This window comes from Sapajus apella, unplaced genomic scaffold (assembly GCF_009761245.1).
Source record: "Sapajus apella isolate SASKATOON/1434 unplaced genomic scaffold, GSC_monkey_1.0 scaffold35, whole genome shotgun sequence".
Classification (NCBI taxonomy): domain Eukaryota; kingdom Metazoa; phylum Chordata; class Mammalia; order Primates; family Cebidae; genus Sapajus; species Sapajus apella.
The window spans coordinates 21,373,059-21,397,118 of record NW_022436975.1 but is presented as its reverse complement, the minus strand read 5'-3'; the positions used below and the strand labels follow the sequence as shown (position 1 = coordinate 21,397,118).

The window sequence follows — 24,060 nt, the reverse complement described above, 5'->3', positions numbered from 1 at the left end:
GAAACTAAGAACTTTGAAAAAAGGTTTGACAAAATGCTAACAAGAATACACAATTTAGAGAGGAATATAAGTGAATTAATGGAGCTGAAAAACATAACACGAGAACTTCGCGAAGTTTGCACAAGTTTTAACAGCCGAATTGACCAAGCAGAAGAAAGGATATTAGAGATTGAAGACCAACTTAATGAAATAAAATGAGAAGACAAGATTGAGAAAAAAGGATAAAAAGGAACGAGCAAAGTCTCTTAAGAAATATGGGACTACGTGAAAACACCTAATCTACATTTGATAGGTGTACCTGAATGTGACCAAGAGAAAGAATCCAAGCTGGAAAATACGCTTCAGGATATTATTCAGGAAAACTTTCCCAACCTAGCAAGGCAGGACAATATTGAACTCCACGTAATACAGAGAACACCACAAAGATATTCCTCAAGAAGACCAACTTCAAGGCACATAATCGTCAGATTCACCAGGGTTGAAATGAAGGAGAAAATGCTAAGGGCAGCCAGAGAGAAAGGTCGGGTTACCCACAAAGGGAAGCCTATCAGACTTACAGCAGATCTCTCAGCAGAAACCCTACAAGCCAGAAGAGAGTGGGGGCTAATATTCAACATCCTTAAAGAAAAGAACTTTCAACCCAGAATTACACGTCCAGCCAAACTAAGCTTCATAAGTGAAGGAAAAATAAAATCTTTTGTGAACAAGCAAGGACTCAGAGATTTCATCACCACCAGGCCTGCTTTACAAGAGCTTTTGAAAGAACCACTACACATAGAAAGGAACAACCAGTATCAGCCTTTCTAAAAAATACCAAAAATACCAAAAAGTAAAGAGCATCAACATAATGAAGAATTTACATCAACTAATGGGCAAAACAGACAGCTAACATTAAACGGCAGTATTAAACTCACATGTATTATTATTAAGTTTCCCAATAATAGTGGGAGACTTCAACATCAATATTAGACAGATCAATGAGACAGAAAATTAACAATGACATCCAGGACTTGAACTCAGATCCGGAACAAGTAAACTTAATTAACATTTATAGATCTCTCCACTTTAAATACACAAAATACATACTCTTATCAGTACCACATCACACCTACTTACAGGTTTAAATGAAACATTGGTTGGCTGCTTGTTTGTTATTTTCTTACCTCATTTTTTTGTGTGTGTCTCCATTATTAAGCACAGTTATAGGCATACTCATTTTTAGACTGCATTCTAGCCCGGGCAATAAAGCAACACCCCCATTCTCTCTCCCTCTTCCTCTTCCTCTTTCTTCCTCTCCTTCATTCTTTTTCTTTTTAATTCTTTTTTTCTTTCTTTCTTTTATCTCTTTTTTTTCTTTAAAAAAAAAAAAAAAAAGAAGGAAAGAAACTTTCAATTTCTGTACCAGTCTTGGCAAAAAGAAAATCTAACATTCTTGCAAAATACATCTTTTGATTTTCCTCTAGTCCTTTCCTACCATCAAAACAAACTTATCTAGAAGAAAAAAATTGCAAATTCCCTATGCTCTGTGACCTTTATAGTCTATGAAGAATATAATCATCATATATAATTGTTTTCTATATTATTATATTTTATTATATATAAAATATACATTTATAATATATTTTGTTTTATATATAGTTATATTTTATATTATATATAATTACATTCTTTATATTCTATATTCTTTATTCTGTTTCAATAAGCACTCCAGGTGATTCTGATGCACACTAAAGGGTGAGGACCACTAGTCTATGAGAAGCACACTATTCATATTTGAGGATGTGAATGTATAATTATATTCTTTATGGAATATAATTATACATTATATTCCAAAAACTCTTTAACATTTTTAAAAAGTACTTAAGTCCCGCTTTCACAAAATAAAAAGCACAAATCTTAAAACGATGGATATCATTTAACTATATAATCATCTCTGTAACAAACTAGATCTAATACCAAAATATAGCCTCTTTGGGAAACCACAAATGGTTCATGTTAACACCATAGACTACTAGGTATATGCACAAATGCTCACCTCGAAAAGTCCAACTCTGAATTTATTGTAATCATTAAATGGGGCATCAGCCAGAGTTAAACACACATAATATATCTCTGACTCCCACAATCACAAGGACAAGATTTTCTGTATATTACAATTGAAAATGAGAATCAAGATATTGTGCAGGAAATTAATGTTTGGCTTTGGTGTTCTCCCGGCTTGTAGCAATACATAGTTGATCGCATAAAACAGTGAACAAATTAAGCAGCACATCCAATTTATCTGTGGTTCCATTGCCCTCTAGTGGCTATTTTGAAACTAGTTATTAACGATCAGCCTTCAAAAGTCAACGGGGATTCCCAAAGAAGGGAAGGGAGAACAGCATCATTATCAACATCTGGGAACTTTTTAAAACTTGCAAATTTCTAGCCCCACCTAAGACCTACTAAAAAGAAACTCAGGATAGGGGCCAGAAATTTGTTTCAAAAAGCACTCCAGGTGATTCTGATGCACAGTAAAGGTTAAGAACAACTAGTCTATGAGACTCATAGTACTCATATTTGAATATGTGAATGTATATAGGAGCATACGAGTGTTCTTTTATGAAAGTATTGCTCATAATTATTTTTCTGCTTTTTTAAATTTCAAAATGCCTTGTATACGTGCATAATAACCTAGAAAAAGCTCATAATTTAGTTGGGGAAATTTAAAAGTGTTATAAAGCCATATAGAACATAAGAGGATAAAATCAAGTTCATTCTATGATTAAAAGTTCATTTTAAAAGCTTACTGATTAGCCAAAACATCTGACCAGGATCTTCTCATTTATTTCTTGGCTATAAAACCAATAAGAAAATGTTTTTTGGATGGCATGAATACTTAATCTATGTTTGTGTGAAACACTTAGCATTCAAGCTCTTTAGTAGATGTATAATATATTATCTCCTACCCTTTTTCCCATTACATATATTGTTAATTGAATTGTTCAAGCTAACAGTGACACAATTCCAGCCCTACCTTGAGCTAAAGCTGAAAAATATTTAGGCTAGAGTTTTTAAAAAATTGTATCATAGGCAAATAAATAATTTAGGCCTGGCATGATAACTCATGCCAGAAATCCTAGCACTTTGGGAAGCTGAGGCAGGTGGATCACTTGAGGCCAAGAGTTCAAGACCAGCCTGGCCAACATGGCAAAACCCAATCTCTACTAAAAATACAAAAATTAGCCAGGGATGGTAGTGCACAGCTGTAGTCCCAACTACTTGGGTGGCTGAGGCACAAGAATCACTTGAACCCAGGAGTTGGAGGTTATGGTGAGCCATGATCACACCACTGCACTCCAGCCTGAGTGACAGAGCAAGACTCTGTCTCAAAACAATAATTTTTAAATCATGCATAACTTAGCATAGCTCTTGGTAACCTATTCATCAGATAAAGACCCATGGTTTCACAAAAAATAAACCAGCCTTGAGGCAAAAAAGCCTAAGATTTGATCTGTGTGAACTTTGGCAAATTACTTCAGCATTATGAATGTTGGTTCTCCCAGTTAAAGGGTAGTGATGATAATAATATCTATATTGCAGTTTTTATCAGGGTCATAAGTAGGGAAGAGAGAGGACTACATATTAAATTTTTAAAAAGCTTTACACACCTTGTCTAAGTAAATATTACAGGAAGTCCTTTTTTTTTTTTTTTTTTTTTTTTTTGAGACAAAGTCTCTGTCAGCCAGGCTGCAGTGCAGTGGCATGATCTCTGCTCACTGCAGCCTCCACCTCCTGGGTTTGAGTGATTCTGCTTCCTCAGACTCTGGAGTAGCTGGGATTATAGGCGCCCACCAGCACACCTGGCTAATTTTTGTATTTTTAGCAAAGACAGGGTTTCACCGTGTTGGCCAGGGTGGTCTCAAACTCCTGCCCTCAGGTGATCCACCTGCCTCAGCCTACCAAAGTGCTCACAGAAATATTGATAAGCATTACAGAAAGATTACTGAAAATGTCATAGATTAAAAAAAAAAGGTGAGTATATCTCTTAATCTACAAATCCTCTCACAAGTAACCACTATGAACTCTAGTCAACATATTGACAACTACCTGAAAGCACTTAACAGCAGAAAAAAACAAGCAGACACTGGAAAGAGGTCAACATCTGGAAGATGAAATGGCACTGAATGAGGACAGACCCCACTCAGCATATCAATTACACAAAATTAAAATTTAAAAATCTACAGTCTTAGTGGTTTTAAGGCCTAGAAAACAGTGTATGTGGTGACAACAACTGCTAAAAAATGAGGTGGAAAATCTAGGAGAAAAGCAGAACCAACAGAAAAGGAAGTCTCACTTCACATATTAATTCTGCCCAAATTTTAGGCTGACCTTGAACTATGCATATAAGGGGAAGACTCTAAGCAGCCCACTGAAGGCTAAACAAATAAAGATTATTTAGAGTTTAGAGTTTAAAGTTCAAGTTACTGCCTGCTGAAAAGAAAAAAAGTTCCTCTGAAGAATGAAAAGAATCAAGAGGGTCTAAACTGTATCATTCTTACCATCCAGAACACAATTTTAAATTAGTAGCCATATGAGCAAACATGAAAATGTAATACATACTCAAGAGAAAAGGCCATCAGTCAAAACCAATCTCAAAATGGCCCAGGAATTAGAATTAGTAGACAGGTTTTTAAGCAGCTATTTTAAATATGATCAAGGATATTAAAAAAATATGCTTATGATAAAAATATATAAAATTTTAGCAAAGAAATAGAAACTATATAAAGAACTCAAGGAAACTTTAAGAACATAAAAATACAATATTTGGAAAATGTTAAAAACTCATTATATGAACTTAACAGCAGACTGAAGATGGGGGAAAGTCAATAAACTTGAAGACAAATACAATCTAAAGAACAGAGAAATAAACAGGAAAAAAATGAACGGAGCCTCAGGAATGTGTGGGAGAATATCAATAGGTCTAACACATGTGGAAGTGGAGTCCAAGAAGATAAAGGGGCAGAAAAAATATGAGACTAATAATGGCCAGAAACTTCTTAAATATAATAGAAGACAAAAATTTATAGGTTCAAGAAACTTGGAGAACCCTATGTAGGAGAAATACAAAAAAGAAAAAAAAAAACTATACCCATGAACACAGTAGTCATACAACTGCAAACCAACAGTTAAAGTAAAAATCTCAAGAATAGCTAGAGAAAAACAACAAATTACACACAGGGGGATAATGATGTAAATGATCACTAACTTTTTATCAGAAACAATGGAGACGAGACAATAGTGAAGTCATGTCTTTAAAAAGCTTACAGGAAAGGAAAAACCTGTCAACTCAGAACTCTATATCCCATAAGAATGAAAGATAAATAAAGATATGTTCAGATTTAAAGAAATAAAAAGAATTCATCACTAACAAATCTAAACTACAGAAAAAGCTATGATAAATTATCTAGGCTGAAGGGAAATAACACATAGACATTCAAATCTTTAGAAACAAACGAAGAATACTTTCACTTTATGATTCAAAGTCTTTTGGGCCTTTATTACTCAAAGATTTTGACTCAGGTGCTGCCAAGCAGCTTAATTTCTTTTCTCAGCTTCACCCTCACAAACATACATGCAAACATGTACACCAAACAGGCTGAAACAGGGAACTATGTAATAACTGTGGTTCATATATACAAGGATCATGTGCCTAAGGTAAACTGAAGATTTCCCAGCTCCTGCAAGAGTAAATGGTTCACACTACTTAACTTTCTCAAAAAGTAGCATAGAGGACATATTACTATGAGTTTTTGCCCATTTTTAATCAGGCTATCTAGGCTTCTTACTTGTTGCTCAGTTATAGAGTTTATTTATATACTCTGGATATTAACCACTAACTAGATATAGACTATTCTCCGAAGAAGATATATAAATGGCCAATAAGCACATAAAAAGATGCTTAACATCACCAATCATTAAAGACACGCAAATCAAAACTACAAAGAGATATCACCTCACATTCATTAGGGTAACCATTATCAAAAGAAAAAAAAAACAGAATATAACATGTGTTGGTGAGCATATAGAGAAATTGCACTGTCGGTGAGATTGTAAAATAATGCAGCCATTATGGAAGCAGTATGAAGGTTCTTCAAAACAATTACCATATGATCAAGCAATCCTACTTCTGAATAGGATTTAAAACAGAATTACCATATGATCAAGCAATCCCACTTCTTAGTATATATCCAAAGGAACTGAAAGCAGAATCTCAAAGAAATATTTGTAAACCCATGTTCACTACTGCACTATTCACAATAACCAAGAAATGAAAGCAACCCAAATATCCACTCATCAATCCATTCATTGATTTATGAATAAAGAAAATGTGGCATATACATACAATGGAATACTATTCAGCCTTTAAGAAAAAAAGTAAATCTTGTCACATGCTAAAGTATGAAGCTTGAAGACATTATGCTCAATGAAATAAGCCAGTAACAAAAGACAAATACAATATGATTACACTTTTATGTATCTTAGTCTTTCTACTGATATAACAGAATACCAGGGACTGGGTAATAAAATATAAAGAAAAGTTTATTTCACTCACGGTTTTAGAGCCTGGGAAGGCCAAGAGCATGGCATTGGCATCTGGTGAGGGCCGTTTTGCTGTATCATAACATGGCAGAAGGCATCAAATAGTGACAGCAGGAGTGTGCTAGCTCAGGTTTCTCTTCCTCTTCTTATAAAATCAACAAGTCCTACCATGAGGACCACATCCTGACAACTTTACCTAATCTTAAATACCACCCAAAGTCCCCACCAACCCCAAATGTCATCAACATACAAATCTGGAGATGAAGTTTCAAATATATGAAATCTGGGGACACATGCAAACCAAAGCAATAAGGTATCTAAAGTAGCTGGTTGCCAGGGACTTAAGGAAAAAGGAAATGGGGAGTTGCCCAGTAAATAGTCTTAGTTTTGCAAGATGAAAAGTTCTTGAGATCTGTTGCACAAGGTGAATACAGTTAACACTGCTGAACTGTACACTTAAAAGTGGTTAAGATGGTAAATTTTATATATTTTTACCATAATTTTTTAAATAAAAATAATTCAAAAGTATTATTTAGATACAACTATTTTAGCACAAATAGAATATAAATTATATGTTGAGTGCATTAATTTAGAAAAGCTAGAAAATAAGTAAATAATGAAATGTCAAACATCGCAAATGCACAACAATTCTCTTTTGTACTTACTGAATTGGAGATTTCATAGATAAAAGCACAGTAGATACTAAAAATTTGTGGCACAGTAAATGCTAAATATTTGCCTTCTCCTTTCCCTTCCTTCCATTTTCCTGTACTCAACCTGTCCCCAACTTCACATATATGCACTGAATCAAGACAATAAACAAAAAATAAATAAGTATTCTGCTTTTTTCTTCCCTTTGCAGTTCTCCGCAACAGATACAGTAGCATTGGTTCAGGAACAACGAAGGAAAATTGGAGGGAAGCTCAATTCCAGCCTCCTAGTTGTGAAAACCAGACTATTTCTTGTATTTCAGGCTCAAGATGGCAGCTCTACCAGGCAGTAGAAAGATATATGAGTGCCCAAGATCTTCAAAACCAAATGAGAAATTAATTTAAATAATAAAATATTATTATATATCTCCTATTCACAATTAGTGTACCAGAACTAACTTCAAATTAAAGATAGCAAAAATAAGAGACAATACACCCACTTAACACACAGTTTCTTTACTAACTAATGAAACAAAAAATAAGAAAACATATATCATAAATGAATAGCTTATTCCATTAGGAAATACCTTATTCTACATTCTCGTAGAATTGGTTTTCCATCAATTTCATCACGTCTTGTTTCTTCCCTTCTGTTTGGGTGAAAAGTTCCATAATAAACAGTAAGAAAAAGAATTCCAAGAAGAAGAGTAAGAACTATAGTGATACTGATAGGTATAAAATAGCCTGGATTAAAAATAGAGAGGGGGCAAACCCAGAGCACAATCAATATCCCCAAAGTGCCCAGTACCCTCACAATATAATAACAAGACATTGGACACTTGGTATTCTGTCCCTTAATATTAAAAAATGTAAAGATAAGAATGAATCCAACAACAATCCTATATAAGAATTCCATACCTACAGAAGTACAAAATTGGGTGTTCTTTTTAAATGCCCATATTATACCTAACAACCAAAGAAACAACAACAGAAATAAAGCAATCTTAACATTTAGGAATAGTAGATGTACAACACTCAGCATCCACGATAATAATGTAAACAACTTGTAAAAGAGATATGTGACTTTGGGACATAACCCATTAAGAAGCTTTTTGTCAGGCAAGGATTTTCTTAAAGCTACTTGATAATCAACTGTTGACCAAGAAATAGCACAGCAAGACACCATGATGGCTGCATCTACAAAACAAAAAAATAAAAAAGATATTGTTATAGGAATAATAGAAATATTAAATTACTATATGCCATACATGCTATATCTATATACACACACCCACAAACACATCAGGCAATTTACTCATCTCATCTAATCCTTTGAAGTAAATATTAAGGTCACATATTACATATTGTCATATATTATGTAACATATATGACATTACATAATATATGATATTAATAAGTCATATATTACATACGAGTGAACTGAGGCTTGGAGAGATACACTGCTTGACCCAAACAAAGCTAGCAAGTTGCAGAACTGAGATTTAAACCTGATTCCAAAGTGGACAGATTTATCCATTACATTAGACTGCTTTATTATGATTTTTTTAAAGTTCATGGAACAAATTTTACTAAGAAACTGATATAATGAAAATTGCAAGCTCTGTGAGCTAAGAGATTATGGTTATAATCCTAGTTTTTCTAGATTTTTTGACTGTGGCCTTAGGCATACACCCAATTTACTAAGAGATAATAGCTTCAAGCAGGGGGAAGAGAAGGAGAGGAGAAAGAGAGAGGGTTAAACAGAAAATTTAATATGAGATATTAAACAAGCCCAACTTCCCATATCCTAAAGATATTGAAACAAATGAATATGTGCTAAAACTTACAAATTTCTGTAAAATTGACATCTCTACCCCATTTTTTCTCAACAAATAACAGAAAAGTAAGTTAATTATGTTCTCTCTTGTATTTTTCTTTCTTTCTTTCTTCTTTCTTTCTTTCGCTGGAGTACAGTGGTGCAACGTCAACCTCTGCTTCCCAGGTTCAAGCAAGTCTTCTGCCTCAGCCTCCTGAGTAGCTGGGACTACAGGCCCACACCACCATGCCTGGCTAATTTTTGTCTTTTTAGTAGAATGAGGTTTTACCATGTTGGCCAGGCCGTTCTTGAACTCCTGACCTTAAGTGATCCACCCGGCTCAGCCTCCCAAAGTACTGGGAATATAGGCGTGAGCCACTGCATCCAGCCTACCACTTTGTAAATGATTGAAAGGCAGACTTACAAAAATTTATCTACTGATAAAGATAATGAGGACAGAACCTTATAAATGCCTTTGCGTGCTCTCTTGGTTTTAGCACACACCACCAGACCTCATTAGTCAAACTTCTTTGGAGACTGATTTGAGTAATAATAAAACTCCAGTCTCCTGCACAGAAGGAGAATTACTCTTTCCCTATTGTAATTCCGATTTTGATAAATTGGTTCTGCCTATGCAGTAGCAAGGTGAAACCACTGGGTGATTACGAATTTGGGAGCTCATCCAGGAATGTCCTTGTGACTACCAGCCCATGGTTCAGTACCCTTACTCTAGCAATGGATCCAGAGGCCAGCCCAAGTGGCTGCCTAGTTCTCTTGGACTGGGGGCTGACTCTAGTACTCTTAGCAGGGTACTGCCCACCCAATGTGCATAGATTTAATTGTAATGGAGAAATAGTCCTGGAGAGACATCCTGTAACTGTTGCCCCCTCACAGGGTATCTGTAGCTCCATGGCAGAGTGTCTGTAGTTATAATCCCATTACAAGGTGTCGATTTTGTGAGTATCCTAGGTGCTGCCAATGCCTCCTCCATTCTCCCAACTGGTTCTGTAGCCCCATGATAGGGTGTTGGTCCACAGCCCCATTGCGGGGTGTCTGTTTGTAGCTCCCCCACAAGGTGTCTATCTCAGTTCAGCTCCTTTGAGGGTCTTAGTTTGTCTATAGCCCCACTGTGGGGTGTCTGTCTCAGTTCAACTCCTGGAGGGTCGTGGTTGGCTCTCCCTAACTAGTAGGAAGTCCTGGTTCAGGAGACTTCTCATAAATCGGAAAGATTTCAGGGAAATTTATCAGACTGAGAATAGGAGGATAGTTTGGAAGGGATACTCTTGGAGTTCTTGGTTAGGAATCTGATTTGGAAGGCTTTCTGTTAATCTTGTCTTGGTGTGTATTTGTGTATGTGGAGGGGATCTCAGAAGGAATTGTCTATGGAAGTCCTGCAGTTTTAACTCAGGGAAGCTTCCTTGTCTGGTCACATTCCATGAGCCCAAAAGAAAACTAAACAGACCTGTCTCAGGGTGACTATCTGCTCTTCACCTTGCCCGGAGCCCACCCATTGTGAACCATTCAGAGGTCATCCTTCCCCACCTGGAGTGGATCAAAGACAACAAAGTGGACCAACAAGAGAAAGTTTCAGTTTTACCAGGTTGATACTGGGTGCTGAATGAGGTGACTGGTTTCTGCTTTGTTATGTGTATTTTGCTAGAATGGAAAATGTTAATTTGGTTCACCATGTAGCCCACTGGGAAACATCTTGCAAAATTGAGAATCTTTTGCCTCTGGTTCCCTAAAACAGAAAAAGTGGCTTTTGTAAAGTGGCTTGAACCCCACAGCTATGGAATAGTGGGCAGGGTGATCAAAAGATGCTCCATTCTTCTAGAAGCTGCAGAGAAAGGGAACCTGGAAACCCAGTATGCCAGCAACAACAAAAAAAAAAGTATATGAAATTCTTACCAGCCAAGTTTCTGGTCTCCTTCCCTCTCTTGTCTTTCTCTATGTGTATATGTAAATAGCAGACATCACTATTTGTTTCCTGTGCATGAGTTTGAGTGATAGAAAAAAAGGATTTGTGAAACTAGTCTGAGGCTGTAGCAAATCTTGTGTGCGAAGAATTTGTCTTTCTCTGTCATTCTGCCATGGGTATCACAGGATACAACAAGGGTTTAGGACCCCTATAAGGCTGCTTTTTAAGCTGGCCCAGCAGGCTGGTCAGTTACAAAATTTGCTGTAGTCCCTCAAACCAATACTGGATGAAATTTCTCTGTCTTGTTTTGTGTCCTTGAGAGCTTAAACTTGTGACCACATGGGGATACTTTCTCTTGGTTTCTGCCATCCAGAAGACAAAAATTTGGGGGTTCATATCATAGCCCTAAAATTATATTGAGCAGTTAAGAGCCTTTGCAAGCTTGAAATTGTCTACTCTAAACTTCTTCTGGGAAGAGCAATAGAATCTGCTCAATGCCAGGTAGCTCAGTACCTAACACTTTGTCTTTTGACAATGGCAGCCTGGTTTCAATTCTTGGTTTCTGGAATAGTATCTTGCTGGTTTATTATTTGTGTAACTTTGCCACTTATTAAACTCCCTCCTCCCACCTCCCAATGATAGTTTCTGATTTCTTGCCTTGAATTTTCCTTTCTCTGAGCAACCCTTGGGGAGATTATAAATCTTGTTTTTTTTAAAAAAAATGCTTACCATCTCTTTAAAACACTTTATGCATCCATGGTTAAGTTATAACCTTAGTTAAAACTTATTAATTTCATGTGGAAAGTTACTTGTGGTAGAATTCAAAAAGAAGTATTGGCTATTCTGGCTAGAGTCTGGTAATAAGAGATTTAAAAGAATTTTTCTTTAGAAAAAAAACCTCTATGGAGAAAATTGCAAAGGGTTCTAAAAAAGTTTATAAAAATCTTACCTTATGGTCAAACTAATTAAAACTACATAGATATATAATATTTTTAAAACTAGCTTTAACATTAAACATGCACTAATACAAACATAAAATTTGGTTTTCTCATTTGAAAAAGATTTTTATATAATATTAAAAGATAATAAAAGGGGTTTTTTTGTGCCCCTTTGGGTAAATGGCAGGGAGAAAATGGGGAAGAGAGACAAAATACAGATTCAGTTGGCCTCAGGCTATCTCCATTGGGTTTTATTTGGAAAGCTAAGACTCTTCTATCAGAGTAAAGGGTTTTGCCTTAAAAACATTTGTTTTTCAAGTTACCACCTCGGATAAGTGAATAACCTGTGATCTCATTTTGTTATATCCACTGTTTTAAGCCTTTGATATTTGACAAACTTTCTAAAATCAAATTATAAAGTATGTCATTTTCTGACCTAATTAATCCTTTAAACATTAGGTCCTCTGAAGTCCAAAAATACTGCGTTTGGCTTATTTGGTACAAAAATCATACAGAAAGCACTGTAAAATTTGAAATGGTGCTTGGCTTTCTTTGGGCTATATTTGCATAAATGTGTTATTGGTATATGTTCCAAAATTATATGAAACTCCTATAATTCTGATATGACTTAGTATGTTATCATTAATAATTATAATTGTTATGTTAACTTGTTGTGTGCCACAGAGGTAACAAATTTCCTTGTCAATTGTATCTTTAACTATGGCTGCCCTAAAATTTTTTGTCATCCATAGGCAATTGTTACCTTATTTTGATCCCGTTTAAACGGTGGTTTTCTAATTAGTTATAAAACTTTGACAAGTACTCTTGAATGCAAGTTTCTTATAACTTTGGAAATTATGACATTAGAATGAAGAGAAAAGCTTCCAAGACTCCAAGAGAGAGCTGAAATTTTCATGAATATCAAGCAGAACAAGAGTTAACTGAAGGAACTGAACTATTAGAAGACTAAAGTAATCTTTCTTTTTCACTTTTTTGCATAAAACATTGCTGATCCTTTTTGTTTTCCAGAGCCAAGAAAACTTTTGAGCTATTTACAGCTTTTAACAATTAAGTAAAATATACTCCTATAAACAAAATTTGGAGCATATTTGTTTCTCTACCTAATTTCTCCAGAATTTGGAAACTATTAGTGAATATTCTCAACTTACGGCAGTATAGTTATTTGCATAAGTGCAATTAGAATCTGTTTTCTTTTGTAACAGGACACAAATGGAGAAACTGGTTATTTTACCAAGACTTTCACTGGAATGGTATATTTTCTTTAATAATCAAGGTTGACTCATAGAGCTAATAAGAGCCCCTTGGGAAATCTGGCCTCATACCTTGTCCACACAGTCCCTATATAAGGTTCCTGATCTGTGGTAAGTAAAAAATGTTACTTTCTCACAGACCGAGGAATCCCAAGTTATCTTGAGACCTCAGAGGAGAGGAATTTTCTCAACTCATAGGTATGTGAGGTACAAGCCCATGGCTGGGCTCAGCTTTAAAAAAAAAAAAAAAAAAATCTTATCTGAGATTCCTTATGGAACAAAGTTCCACCAAAGCCAATTTTAAAAAGCCTATGTGAAAAATAATCTTGCTGTACTTTATGCAAATAATGAGGCCAATTACAATAAGACTAAAGTTCATTTTGTAAACAAATTAGCTCTATCATGATTTTTTTAAAGAAAAATGGGAACTGGAGAGAGAAAAATTATGCTTCAAAAGAAAACACTATAGTACACCTGTTGTTAGCTGTTCTTGAGGTTTTTTTCCTGCAGTTTGGACTAAATCCTAAAGCTTTGTAGGCTACAAGTTGCCAAAATAATGCTTTCAGATTTTTACTTTTAAAACTAGGAATCGCACTCCTTATCCTATAGCTCATCATTTACCTTATAGCATGCTATTCCCTTAAATTCTGTACTAAAACTATAGATGACAATACTATCGCCTTTAACATGCAAGCCTTGGAAGCCCAGCCCACCCTATGTGAGTATGATCAATCAGCCCTTTTTCCATCTTTGTTAGCCAACACCTTAAGATTAAGGGTTATAAAACCTAAAGAGAGGGACCGAAACTGCCATTGCAAAACTATACCTGAGACAGTGAAAGGGATCTGAGTTAACCAACTCCATCGTGCTTCTAACCTCCAAGCTCTGCTCGTTCATTCCTGGGTGTAGGTTGATCTAACTTTGGGAAGAACATAATTTGTAGTTTACAGTTTAAAAGATAATAGGCCTTTCCCAAAACAAGCCTCTTTCTTGCCTGGGGACGAGACTGCCTTGGTAGGACTAACAAATTCACCACAAGATTAGAAATTGTGGTTTAGGAATCATGCAGCTGAAGGCTACAAGATGCTGACCATCCCTGAACTGCTCCTAAGATCAGTGCTTGAGATATTTTGCAGACCCTGCACTTGATGGATCAGCTGATACTATCCAGATTGATAAACTGGCTCATCTGATCTTGTAGCCCCATACCCAGAAACTGACTCAGCACAAGAAGACAGCTCTACTCCCTATGATGTTATCACTGACCTGACCAATCAGCACTCCCAGCTCACGAGCTTCCCTCCACCTGCTAAATTGTCCTTTAAAACCCTGATCCCCAGGCCAGGCACAGTGGCTCATGCCTGTAATCCCAGCACTTTGGGAGGCCGAGGTGGGTGGATCACAAGGTCAACAATTCAAGGCCAGCCTGGTCAATATGGTGAAACCCTGTCTCTACTAAAAATTAAAAAATTAGCCAAATGTGGTGGCATGTGCCTGTAGTCCCAGCTACTTGAGAGGCTGAGGCAGAAGAATTGCTTGAACCTGGGAGGTGGAGGTTGCAATGAGCTGAGATCATGCCACTGCACTCCAGCCTGGGTGACAGAGCAGACTCCATCTCAAAAAAAAAAAAAAACAACAAAAACCCTGATCCCAAATGCTGGAGGAGATTGATTTGAGTAATAATAAAGTTCTGGTATCCTGGAAAAAATATTGTCTTCTTTAATTCAAAAATATTTTAATTAAAATAAAATTTTCCCCTAAATTGTCCCACAATATCTTTTTTACAATCAGTTTTAATTTCTATCAAATTAACATATATACAAAGGGACTTCCAAAAGTTCCTGGAAAATGGAACTAAAAAATATATATATAAACTTTATTTTTTAACATAAGCTCCATCAAGATCAAGACATTTTTATAAACCATGATACCAGCCAGAGTCCATCACTAAAGAATTGAGGATCCTGGATATTTAACCATGTCAATGCATTATTAACTTAAGAAAAATGGGTGCCTTTTAACAGATTTTTTAAGGAAACAAAAAGTCAGAAAAAGCCAAATCAAGACTCTAAGGTGAATGTCTAAGGATTTTCCATCAAAACTCTCACAAAATTGCCTTTGATGAAAGGAGGAGCAGAAGCATTGCCATAATGGAGATGGACTCTGGTGAAGCTTTCTTGGGCTTTTTTCTGCTAAAGCTTTGGCTGACTTTCTCAAAATACTCACAATATGCAGATGTTATTGTTCTTTGGCCCTCCAGAAAGTCAACAAGCTAAATGTCTTGGGCATTCCAAAAACTCTTTGGGACCTTTCCTCTTGACCAATCCACTTTTGCTTTGACTGGACCACTTCCACCTCTTAGTAGCCATTGCTTTGATTGCAATTTGTCCTCAGAATCATATTGGTAAAGTCATGTTTCATCCCTGTTACAGTTCTTTGAAGAAATGCTTCAGGATCTTAATACCATCTTTTTGAATTTTCATTGAATGCTCTTTCTTATCTGCAGCTAATCTGGGTGCAGTTTGGGCACCCATTTTCAGTTGAGTGAAGTTTGCTCAACTGTAATTTTTCACTCAGAACAGTGTGAGCTGAACCAAGTGAGATGTCTACAGTGTTGGCTATAAATGTTTCTGCTGTTAATTTTCAGTCCTCTGCAATGCTGTCGCAAACAAAATTAATTTTTCTTAATGAATTGACGTGGATGATCTGCCACCAAAGGATTGAACAATGTTTCAGCCATTCTTAAAACAAGTTATCCACTTGTAACCTGCTGATTTATTTGGGGCATTGTCCCCATAAACTATTTACAAAGTATCAATGATTTCACCATTCTTCCACTGAAGCTTCACCATAAATTTGCTGTGTGTTCTTGCTTCAATTTTAATATTAACAAGAATTCATGTTGCAGTGATGGGGCGCTTTTCAAATTGCTATCTTGTCCTTCTTAGTGCCTCAAATTAGATTATTCTCAGAACATGTGTTAGACTGAGTTTATCTGGGTAGAAAGAAAATGTGAAATACATTTGTAGTTGTATTTATAACATGCATTTTCAATGAACTTTCTGTTGTTGTCATTGTTGTTGTTATGATGGAGTCTCACTGTGTCTCTCAGGCTGAAGTGCAATGATGCTGCAGCCTTCACCTCCTGGGTTCAAGTAACTCTCCTGCCTTAGCCTCCTGAAGCTTGGATTACAGGTGTCCACCACCACACTCAACCAATGTTTGTATTTTCAGTAGAGACAGTTTTGCCATGTTGGCCAGGCTGGTCTCGAACTCCTGACCTCAAGTGATCCACCTGCATTGGCCTCCCAAAGTGCTGGGATTACAGGCATGATCCACCACACCCAGCCCATGAACTTTTTTAAGTCCTCTCATACTTTAAAAGTTAAAAAGTTCTAGAGAGTATGAAAGAAAAGTGGCAGTACCTTGCTCTACCTCTCCTCACCCCTCAGTTTTAACCCCCAGAAGAAATCACTATTAACTCTTCTAGCTTTTCTCCTGACATCTATTGTCATATTTATAAATAAAATATATATTGTGCTGAATTTATTTCAGACACTGTTTATTGATTTCCTATTTGGAAAGAAAAACTTTTAACACATACATATATATACACACACTTCTTCCACTTTCCTCTCCCTCCTCCATCGACCCAAAAGAGTAACATCACAATTTTTGGTAAATCAATATTTGGTGTTTACCTCATGATATGGTTTGGCTTTGTGTCCCCACCCAAATCTCATCTTGAATTGTAATCCCATAATTCCCATGTGTCATGGGAGGGTCCCGGTGGGAGGTAATTGAATCATGGGGGCAGTTTCCCCCATGCTATTCTCATGATAGTAAGTTCTTATGAGATCTGATGATTTTATAAGGGACCTCTGCCTTCACTAGGCTCTCATTCTTGCTCCTGCTGCCATGTATAGAAGGATGTGCTTCTTCCTCTTCCACCATGATTGTAAGTTTCCTGAGGCCCCTACCAGCCCAGCAGAGCTATGTGTCAATTAAACCTATTTTCATTATAAATTACCCAATCTCATGCAGTTCTTTATAGCAGCATGAGAACATACTAATACAGTAAATTGGTAACAGAACTGGGGTGCTGCTCTAAAGATACTCAGAAAAAGAGAACCCAGAATAAGATGGCCGAATAGAAACAGCTCCAGTCTGCGGCTCCCAACAAGACCAATGCAGAAAGTGGGTGACTTCTGCATTTCCAACTGAGGTACCTGGTTCATCCCATTGGCACTGGTTAGACAGTGGGTGCAGACCATGGAGGGCAAGCAGAAGCAGGGTGGGGTGTTGCCTCACCCAGGAAGAGCAAGGGGCTAGGGATCTCCCTCCCCTAATCAAGGGAAGCCATGAGGGACTGTGCTATCAGGCTCAGATACTATGATTTTCCTATGTTTTTTGCAACCCTCAGATCAGGAGATCCCCTTGTGTGCCTATACCACCAGGACCTTGGGTTTCAAGCACAAAACTGGGTGGCTGTTTGGGAAGATATCAAGCTAGTTGCAGGAGTTTTTTTGGTACCCCAGTGGCACCTGGAACCCCAGCAAGACAGAATCATTCACACCCTGGAAAGGAAACTGAAGCCAGGGAGCCAAGTGGTCTCACTCAGTAGGTCCCACTCCCAGGGAGCCCAGCAAGATAAGAACCACTGGCTTAAAACTCTCGCTGCCAGCATAGCAGTTTGAAATCAATCTGGATGATCAAGCTTGGTGCAGGGAGGGTGTGTGCCATTACTGAAGCTTCAGTAGGCAGTTTTCCCCCTGACAGTGTTGAGGAAGCCCAGAAGTTCAGAAAGCAGAACTCACCACAGTGTGGCAAAGCAGCTGTGGCCAGACTGCCTCTCTATATTCCTTCTCATTGGGCAGGACATCTCTGAAAAGAAGGCAGCAGCCCCAGTCAGGGGCTTATGGCTAAAATTCCCATCTCCCTGGTACAGAACACCTGGGGGAAAAGATGGTTGTGGGCACAACTTTGGCAGACTTAAATGTTCCTGCCTGCCAGCTCTGAAGAGAGCAGCAGATCTCCCAGAATAATGCCCAAGCTCTGCCAAAGGACAGACTGCCTCATCAAGTGGGTCCCTGACCCCCATACCTCCTGACTGGGAGGCACCCCCAACAGGTGTTGACAGATACTTCATACAGTAGAGCTCTGGCTGGTATCAGGCCAGTGCCCCTTGGGGACAAAGCTTCCAGAAGAAGGAGCAGGCAGCAATCTTTGCTATTCTGCAGCCTCCCATGGTGATACCCAGGCAAATAGGGTCTGAAATTGACCTCCAGCAAACTCCAGGAGATCTGCAGAAGAGGGGCCTGACTTTTAAAAGAAAAACTAACAAACAGAAAGCAATAACATCAACATCAATAAAAAGGACACCCACATAAAAACCCTATCCAAAGGTCATCAGCATCAAAGACCAAAGTTAGATAAATACATGAAGATGAGAAATCACCAGCACAAAAATGCTGAAAATTCCAAAAGCCAGAATGCCTCCTCTTCTCCAGAGGATTGCAACTTCTCTCCAGCAAGGGCACAAAACTGGATGGAGAATGAGTTTGACAAATTGACAGAAGTAGGCTTCAGAAGATGGGTAACAACAAACTCCTCTGAGCTAAAGGAGCATATTTTAACCCAATGCAGGTTAGCTAAGAACACTGATAAAAAAAAGTTACAGAAACTGCTAACTAAAATAACCAGTTTAGAGATGAATATAAATGACCTGATGGAGCTGATAAATACAGCATGAAAACTTCATGAAGCAAACACAAATATTAATAGCCAAATCAATCAAGCAGAAGAAAGAATATCAAAGGTTGAAGGTCAACTTAATGAAATAAGGCATAAAGACAACATTAGAGTAAACAGAATGAAAAGGTACAAACAAAGCCTCTAAGAAATATGGAACTATGTGAAAAGACCAAACATATGACTGATTTATGTACCTGAAAGTAACGGAGAAAATGGAAGCAAAATGGAAAACACACTTCAGGATATTATCCAGGAGAACATCCCCAACCTAGAAAGAAAGGTCAACATTAACTTCAGGAAATACAGGGAACACCACTAAGATACTCCTCAAGAAGAGCAACCCCAATATACATAACCATCAGATTCTCCAAGGTTGAAAAAAGGAAAAAATATTAAGGGCAGCCAGAGAGGAAGACCAGATAACCTACAATGGGAAGCCCATCAGACTAACAGCAAATCTCTCTGCAGAAACCCTACAAGCTAGAAGACACTGGGTGCCAATATTCAACATTTTAAATAAAATAATTTTCAACCCAAAATTACACATCCAGACAAACTAAGTTTCATAAGTAAAAGAAAAATAAAATCCTTTACACACAAGCAAATGCTGAGGGATTTTGTCATCACCAGGTGTAACTTACAAGAGCTCTGAAGGAAGAACTAAATATGAAAAGAAAAAAACTGGTACCAGCCACTGCAAAAACACACCAAAATATACAGAACTACAACACTATAAAGAATTTGCAACAACTAATGTGCAAAATAGCCAGCTAGCATCATGACAAAAAAATCAAATTCACATAAAACATTAACATTAAATGTAAATGGGCTAAATGCCCCAGTTAAAAGACACAGATTGGCAAGAGAGTCAAGACCCATTGGTGTGCTGCATGCAGGAGACTCATCTTACATGCAAAGACACACATAGGCTCAAAATAAAGGAATGAAAGAAGATTTACCAAGCAAATGAAAAGAAAAAAAAAAAAAGCAGCAGTTGCAATCCTAGTCTCCAATAAAACAGACTTTAAACCAACAAAGATCTAAAGAAACCAAAAAGGGCATTATATAATGGTAAAGGGATCAATGCAACAAGAAGAGCTAACTCTCCTAAACATGTATGAACCCAATACAGAGCAACCAGATTCATAAAGCAAGTTCTTAGAGACCTAAAAAGAGACTTAGACTTCCACACAATAATAGTAGGAGAATTTAACACTCCATTGTCAATATTAGATCAATGAAACAGAAAATTGACAAGGATATTCAGGACTTGAACTCAGCTCTGGACCAAGCAGATCTAATAGACAGCTACAGAACTCTCCACCCCAAATCAACAGGATATACATTCTTCTCGGCACTACATAGCACTTATTCTAAAATTGACCATGTAATTGAAAGTAAAATGCTCCTCTGCAAATGCAAAAGAACAGAAATCATAGCAGTCTCTCAGACCACAGTGCAACCAAATTAGAACTCAAGATTAAGAAACTCAGTCAAAACTGCACAACTACATAGAAACTGAACAACCTGCTCCCAAATGACTATTGGGAAATAGCAAAATAAAGACAGAAATAAACAAGTTCTTTGAAACCAATGAGAACAGACACAGAACAACATACCAGAATCTCTGAGGCACAATTAAAGCAGTGTTTAGAAGGAAATTTATAGCCCTAAATGCTCACATCAGAAAGCGAGAAAGATCTAAAATCAACACCCTAACATCACAATTAAAAGAACTAGAGAAGAAAGAGCAAACAAATTCAAAAACTAGCAGAAGTAACTAAGATCAGAGCAGAACTGAAGGAGATAGAGACCCAACAACTCCTTCAAAAAAATCAATAAATCTTTTTCTTTTTTTTTTTTTTGGACTTTTTTTTATTTTTTATTTTTTCTTCTCTTTTTAATTATACTTTAGGTTCTGGGGTACATGTGCAGATCATGCAGGGTTGTTGTATAGGTACATACACAACAAGGTGGTTTGCTGCCTCCCCTCCCCCTACATCTATATTCGGCATTTCTCCCCATGTTATCCCTCCCCACCCTTCCCACCTCCTACTGTCCCTCCCTTAGACCCCCAATTGACTACAGTGTGTGATGCTCCTCTTCCTGTGTCCACCTGTTCTCACTGTTCAACACCCACCTATGAGTGAAAACATGCGGTGTCTGGTTTTCTGTTCTTGTATCAGTCTGCTGAGAATGATGGTTTCCAGATTCATCCAAGTCCCTACAAAGGACACGAACTCATCATTTTTTATGGTTGTGTAGTATTCTATGGGGCATATGTACCACATTTTCTTTGTCCAGTCTATCATTGATAGGCATTTAGATTGGTTCCAGGTCTTTGCTATTGTACACAGTGCCACGATGAACATACGTGTGCATGTGTCTTTTTATAATTGAATGATTTACAATTCCCTGGGTACATACCCAGTAATGGGATTGCTGGATCAAATGGAATTTCTATTTCTAGATCCTTGAGGAATCGCCACACTATCTTCCACAATGGCTGAACTAATTTACACTTCCACCAACAATGTAAAAGTGTTCCTATTCTCCACATCCTCTCCAGCATCTGTTGTCTCCAGATTTTTTAATGATCACCATTCTAACTGGCAGGAGAGGATATCTCAATGTAGTTTTGATTTGCATTTCTTTAATGACCCATGATGATGAGCATTTTTCACATGTTTGTTGGCCTCATATATGTCTTCTTTTGGGAAGTGTCTGTTCATATCCTTTGCCCACTTTTGAATGGGTTTGTTTGGTTTTTTCTTGGATATTATTTTGTTTTTTCTTTTTGTAGATTCTGGATATTAGCCCTGGTTTTTAAAAAAGGATTAACAAAATAGACTGCTAACAAGACTAATTTATAAAAAGGAGAGAAGAATCAAATAGACACAATAAAAACGATAAAGGGGAGATCACCATTGATCCCACAGAAATACAACCTGCCCTCAGAGAATACTGTGAATGCCTCTACACAAATAAACTAGAAACTCTAAAAAAAAACATGGATAAATACGTATACCCTCCCAAGACTAAACAATGAAGAAGTCACATCCCTGAATAGACCAATAACAAGTTCTGAAACTGAGGCAGTAATTAATAGCCTATCAACCAAAAAAAAAAAAAGCCCAGGATCAGACAGATGCACAGATGAATTCTACCAGAGGTACAAAGAGGAGCTGGTACCATTTCTTCTGAAACTATGCCAAGCAATAGAAAAAGAGCGACTCCTCCCTAACTCATTTTATGAGACCAGCAACATCCTGACATCAAAACCTGGCAGAGACACAACAAGAAGAAAAAAATTTCAGGCCAATATCCCTAATGAACATCAATGCAAAAATCCTCAATAAAATACTGGCAAACAGAATCCAGCAGCACATCAAGAAGTTTATTCACCATGATCAAGTCAGCTTCATCCCTGGGATGCAAGGCTAGGTTAACATATGCAAATCAAGAAACATAATACATCACTTAAACCGAACCAATGACAAAAACCACATGATTATCTCAATAGATGTAGAAAAGACCTTCAATAAAATTTAACACTCCTTCATGCTAAAAATACTCAGTAAACTAGATAATAAGAGCCATTTACAACAAAATCAAAGCCAGTATCACATGGAATGGCCAAAAGCTATATGCATTCCCTTTGCAAGACAAGGATGCCCTCTCTCACTGCTCCTATTCAACATAGTATTGGAAGTTCTCAGGTAAGAGAAAGAAATAAAGGGTATTCAAATAGGAAGAGAGGAAATCAAATTGCCTTTGTTTGCAGATGACATGATTGTATATTTAGAAAAACCCATCGTCTCACCAAAATCTCCTTAAGCTGATAAGCAAATTCGGCAAAGTCTCAGGATACAAAATCAATGTGCAAAAATCACAAGCGTTCCTATACACCAACAACAGATGAACAGAGAGCCCAATCACGAGTTAACTCTCATTCACAATTGCTACAAAGATAATAAAATACCTAAAAATTCAATTTACAAGGGACTTAAAGGACCTCTTCAAAAAGAACTACAAGCCACTGCTCAAGGAAATAAGAGAACACAAATGGGAAAAAAAAAATTCCAAGCTCATGGATAGGAAGAATCAATATGTAAAAAGCCATACTGCCCAAAGTAATTTACAGATTCAATGTTATTCCCATCAAGCTATCATTGGCTTTCTTCACAGAATGGTTAAAAGTGGTCTGGGAGAATACGACAGTGCCTGGGTGGTTTCTGATGTCTAACTCTTTTTTTCCATTTTAGATACTGAAGATAGCTTATTTCTGTTGTCTTTTACTTCCTTATTCTTTTCCTTAATCTATTTTTCCTCTACTGTACTTTTTTTTTAGCAAATTTTTAGATGAGTAGCAACTTATTTTTCTCCTCTGCATTCTTAAAATGTTTGGTTTCTGGTTTGTTAATTTCCTTTTTTATTTTTTACCAAGTTGAAGAAATTCCCCTCTATTCTTAGTTTGCTGAGAGTCTTTAATCGCAAATGGATGTTAGGTTTGGTCAAATGCTTTCTCTGCATCTGTTAATATACTCTATGGTTTTTCTTCTTAACCTGCTGATGTGATGAATTACCTTTGTTGATTTTCATCCTTTTGTATTCTTTAGGTAAAATATCTTCATTCTTTTATATAAATTTATAACTTATTTTTTCTTTTCCTTTTCAATTTTTTTTCCCTGAAGGGAATGAAAGAGACTTCTGATATGTTTTAAAAGCTTGTGGTCTTGTTGAATGATGAGTTTTCCTTTCTCCTCATACTTTCCTTTTTCTCCTTCACCAATTTAATATTATGTGTTGTTTTTTTCATCTCACAGTGTCTTTCTTTGCCATATTTATATAAGACATTATAAAGTTTATGTTTACTCTTAAAATCCATTCCTTTAATTTATTTTGAAAAACACTGAGGACCTACTATGTGCCAGGCACAAAACAAAAACTCATTCACCATTTACTCTAAGGCTCTACATGAGCTTAACACATCTTGCCCAGAAATGTGAGGACATGAGATTTGGGAGGGGTCAGGAGAGGAATGATATGGTTTGGTTTTGTGTCCCCACCCAAATTTCATCTTGAATTATAATCCTATAAGTCCTACATGTCATGCAAGGGACACAGCACA

At 36.9% G+C, this 24,060-nt stretch overlaps 1 protein-coding gene across 2 annotated transcripts in view; it reads right to left on the bottom strand.

Annotated features, from left to right (window-relative positions):
• Window positions 1–7,732: 7,732 nt before the first annotated feature.
• XKR9 (XK related 9) overlaps window positions 7,733–24,060 on the bottom strand; it is a 61,344-nt gene continuing 45,016 nt past the window's right edge. For both annotated transcript variants that reach the window (XM_032296316.1, XM_032296315.1), the window contains one exon: window positions 7,733–8,429. In XM_032296316.1, coding sequence (XP_032152207.1) covers window positions 7,801–8,429 — 629 coding nt within the window. In that variant the 3' untranslated portion in view covers window positions 7,733–7,800. The remainder of the gene's footprint in view (window positions 8,430–24,060) is intronic.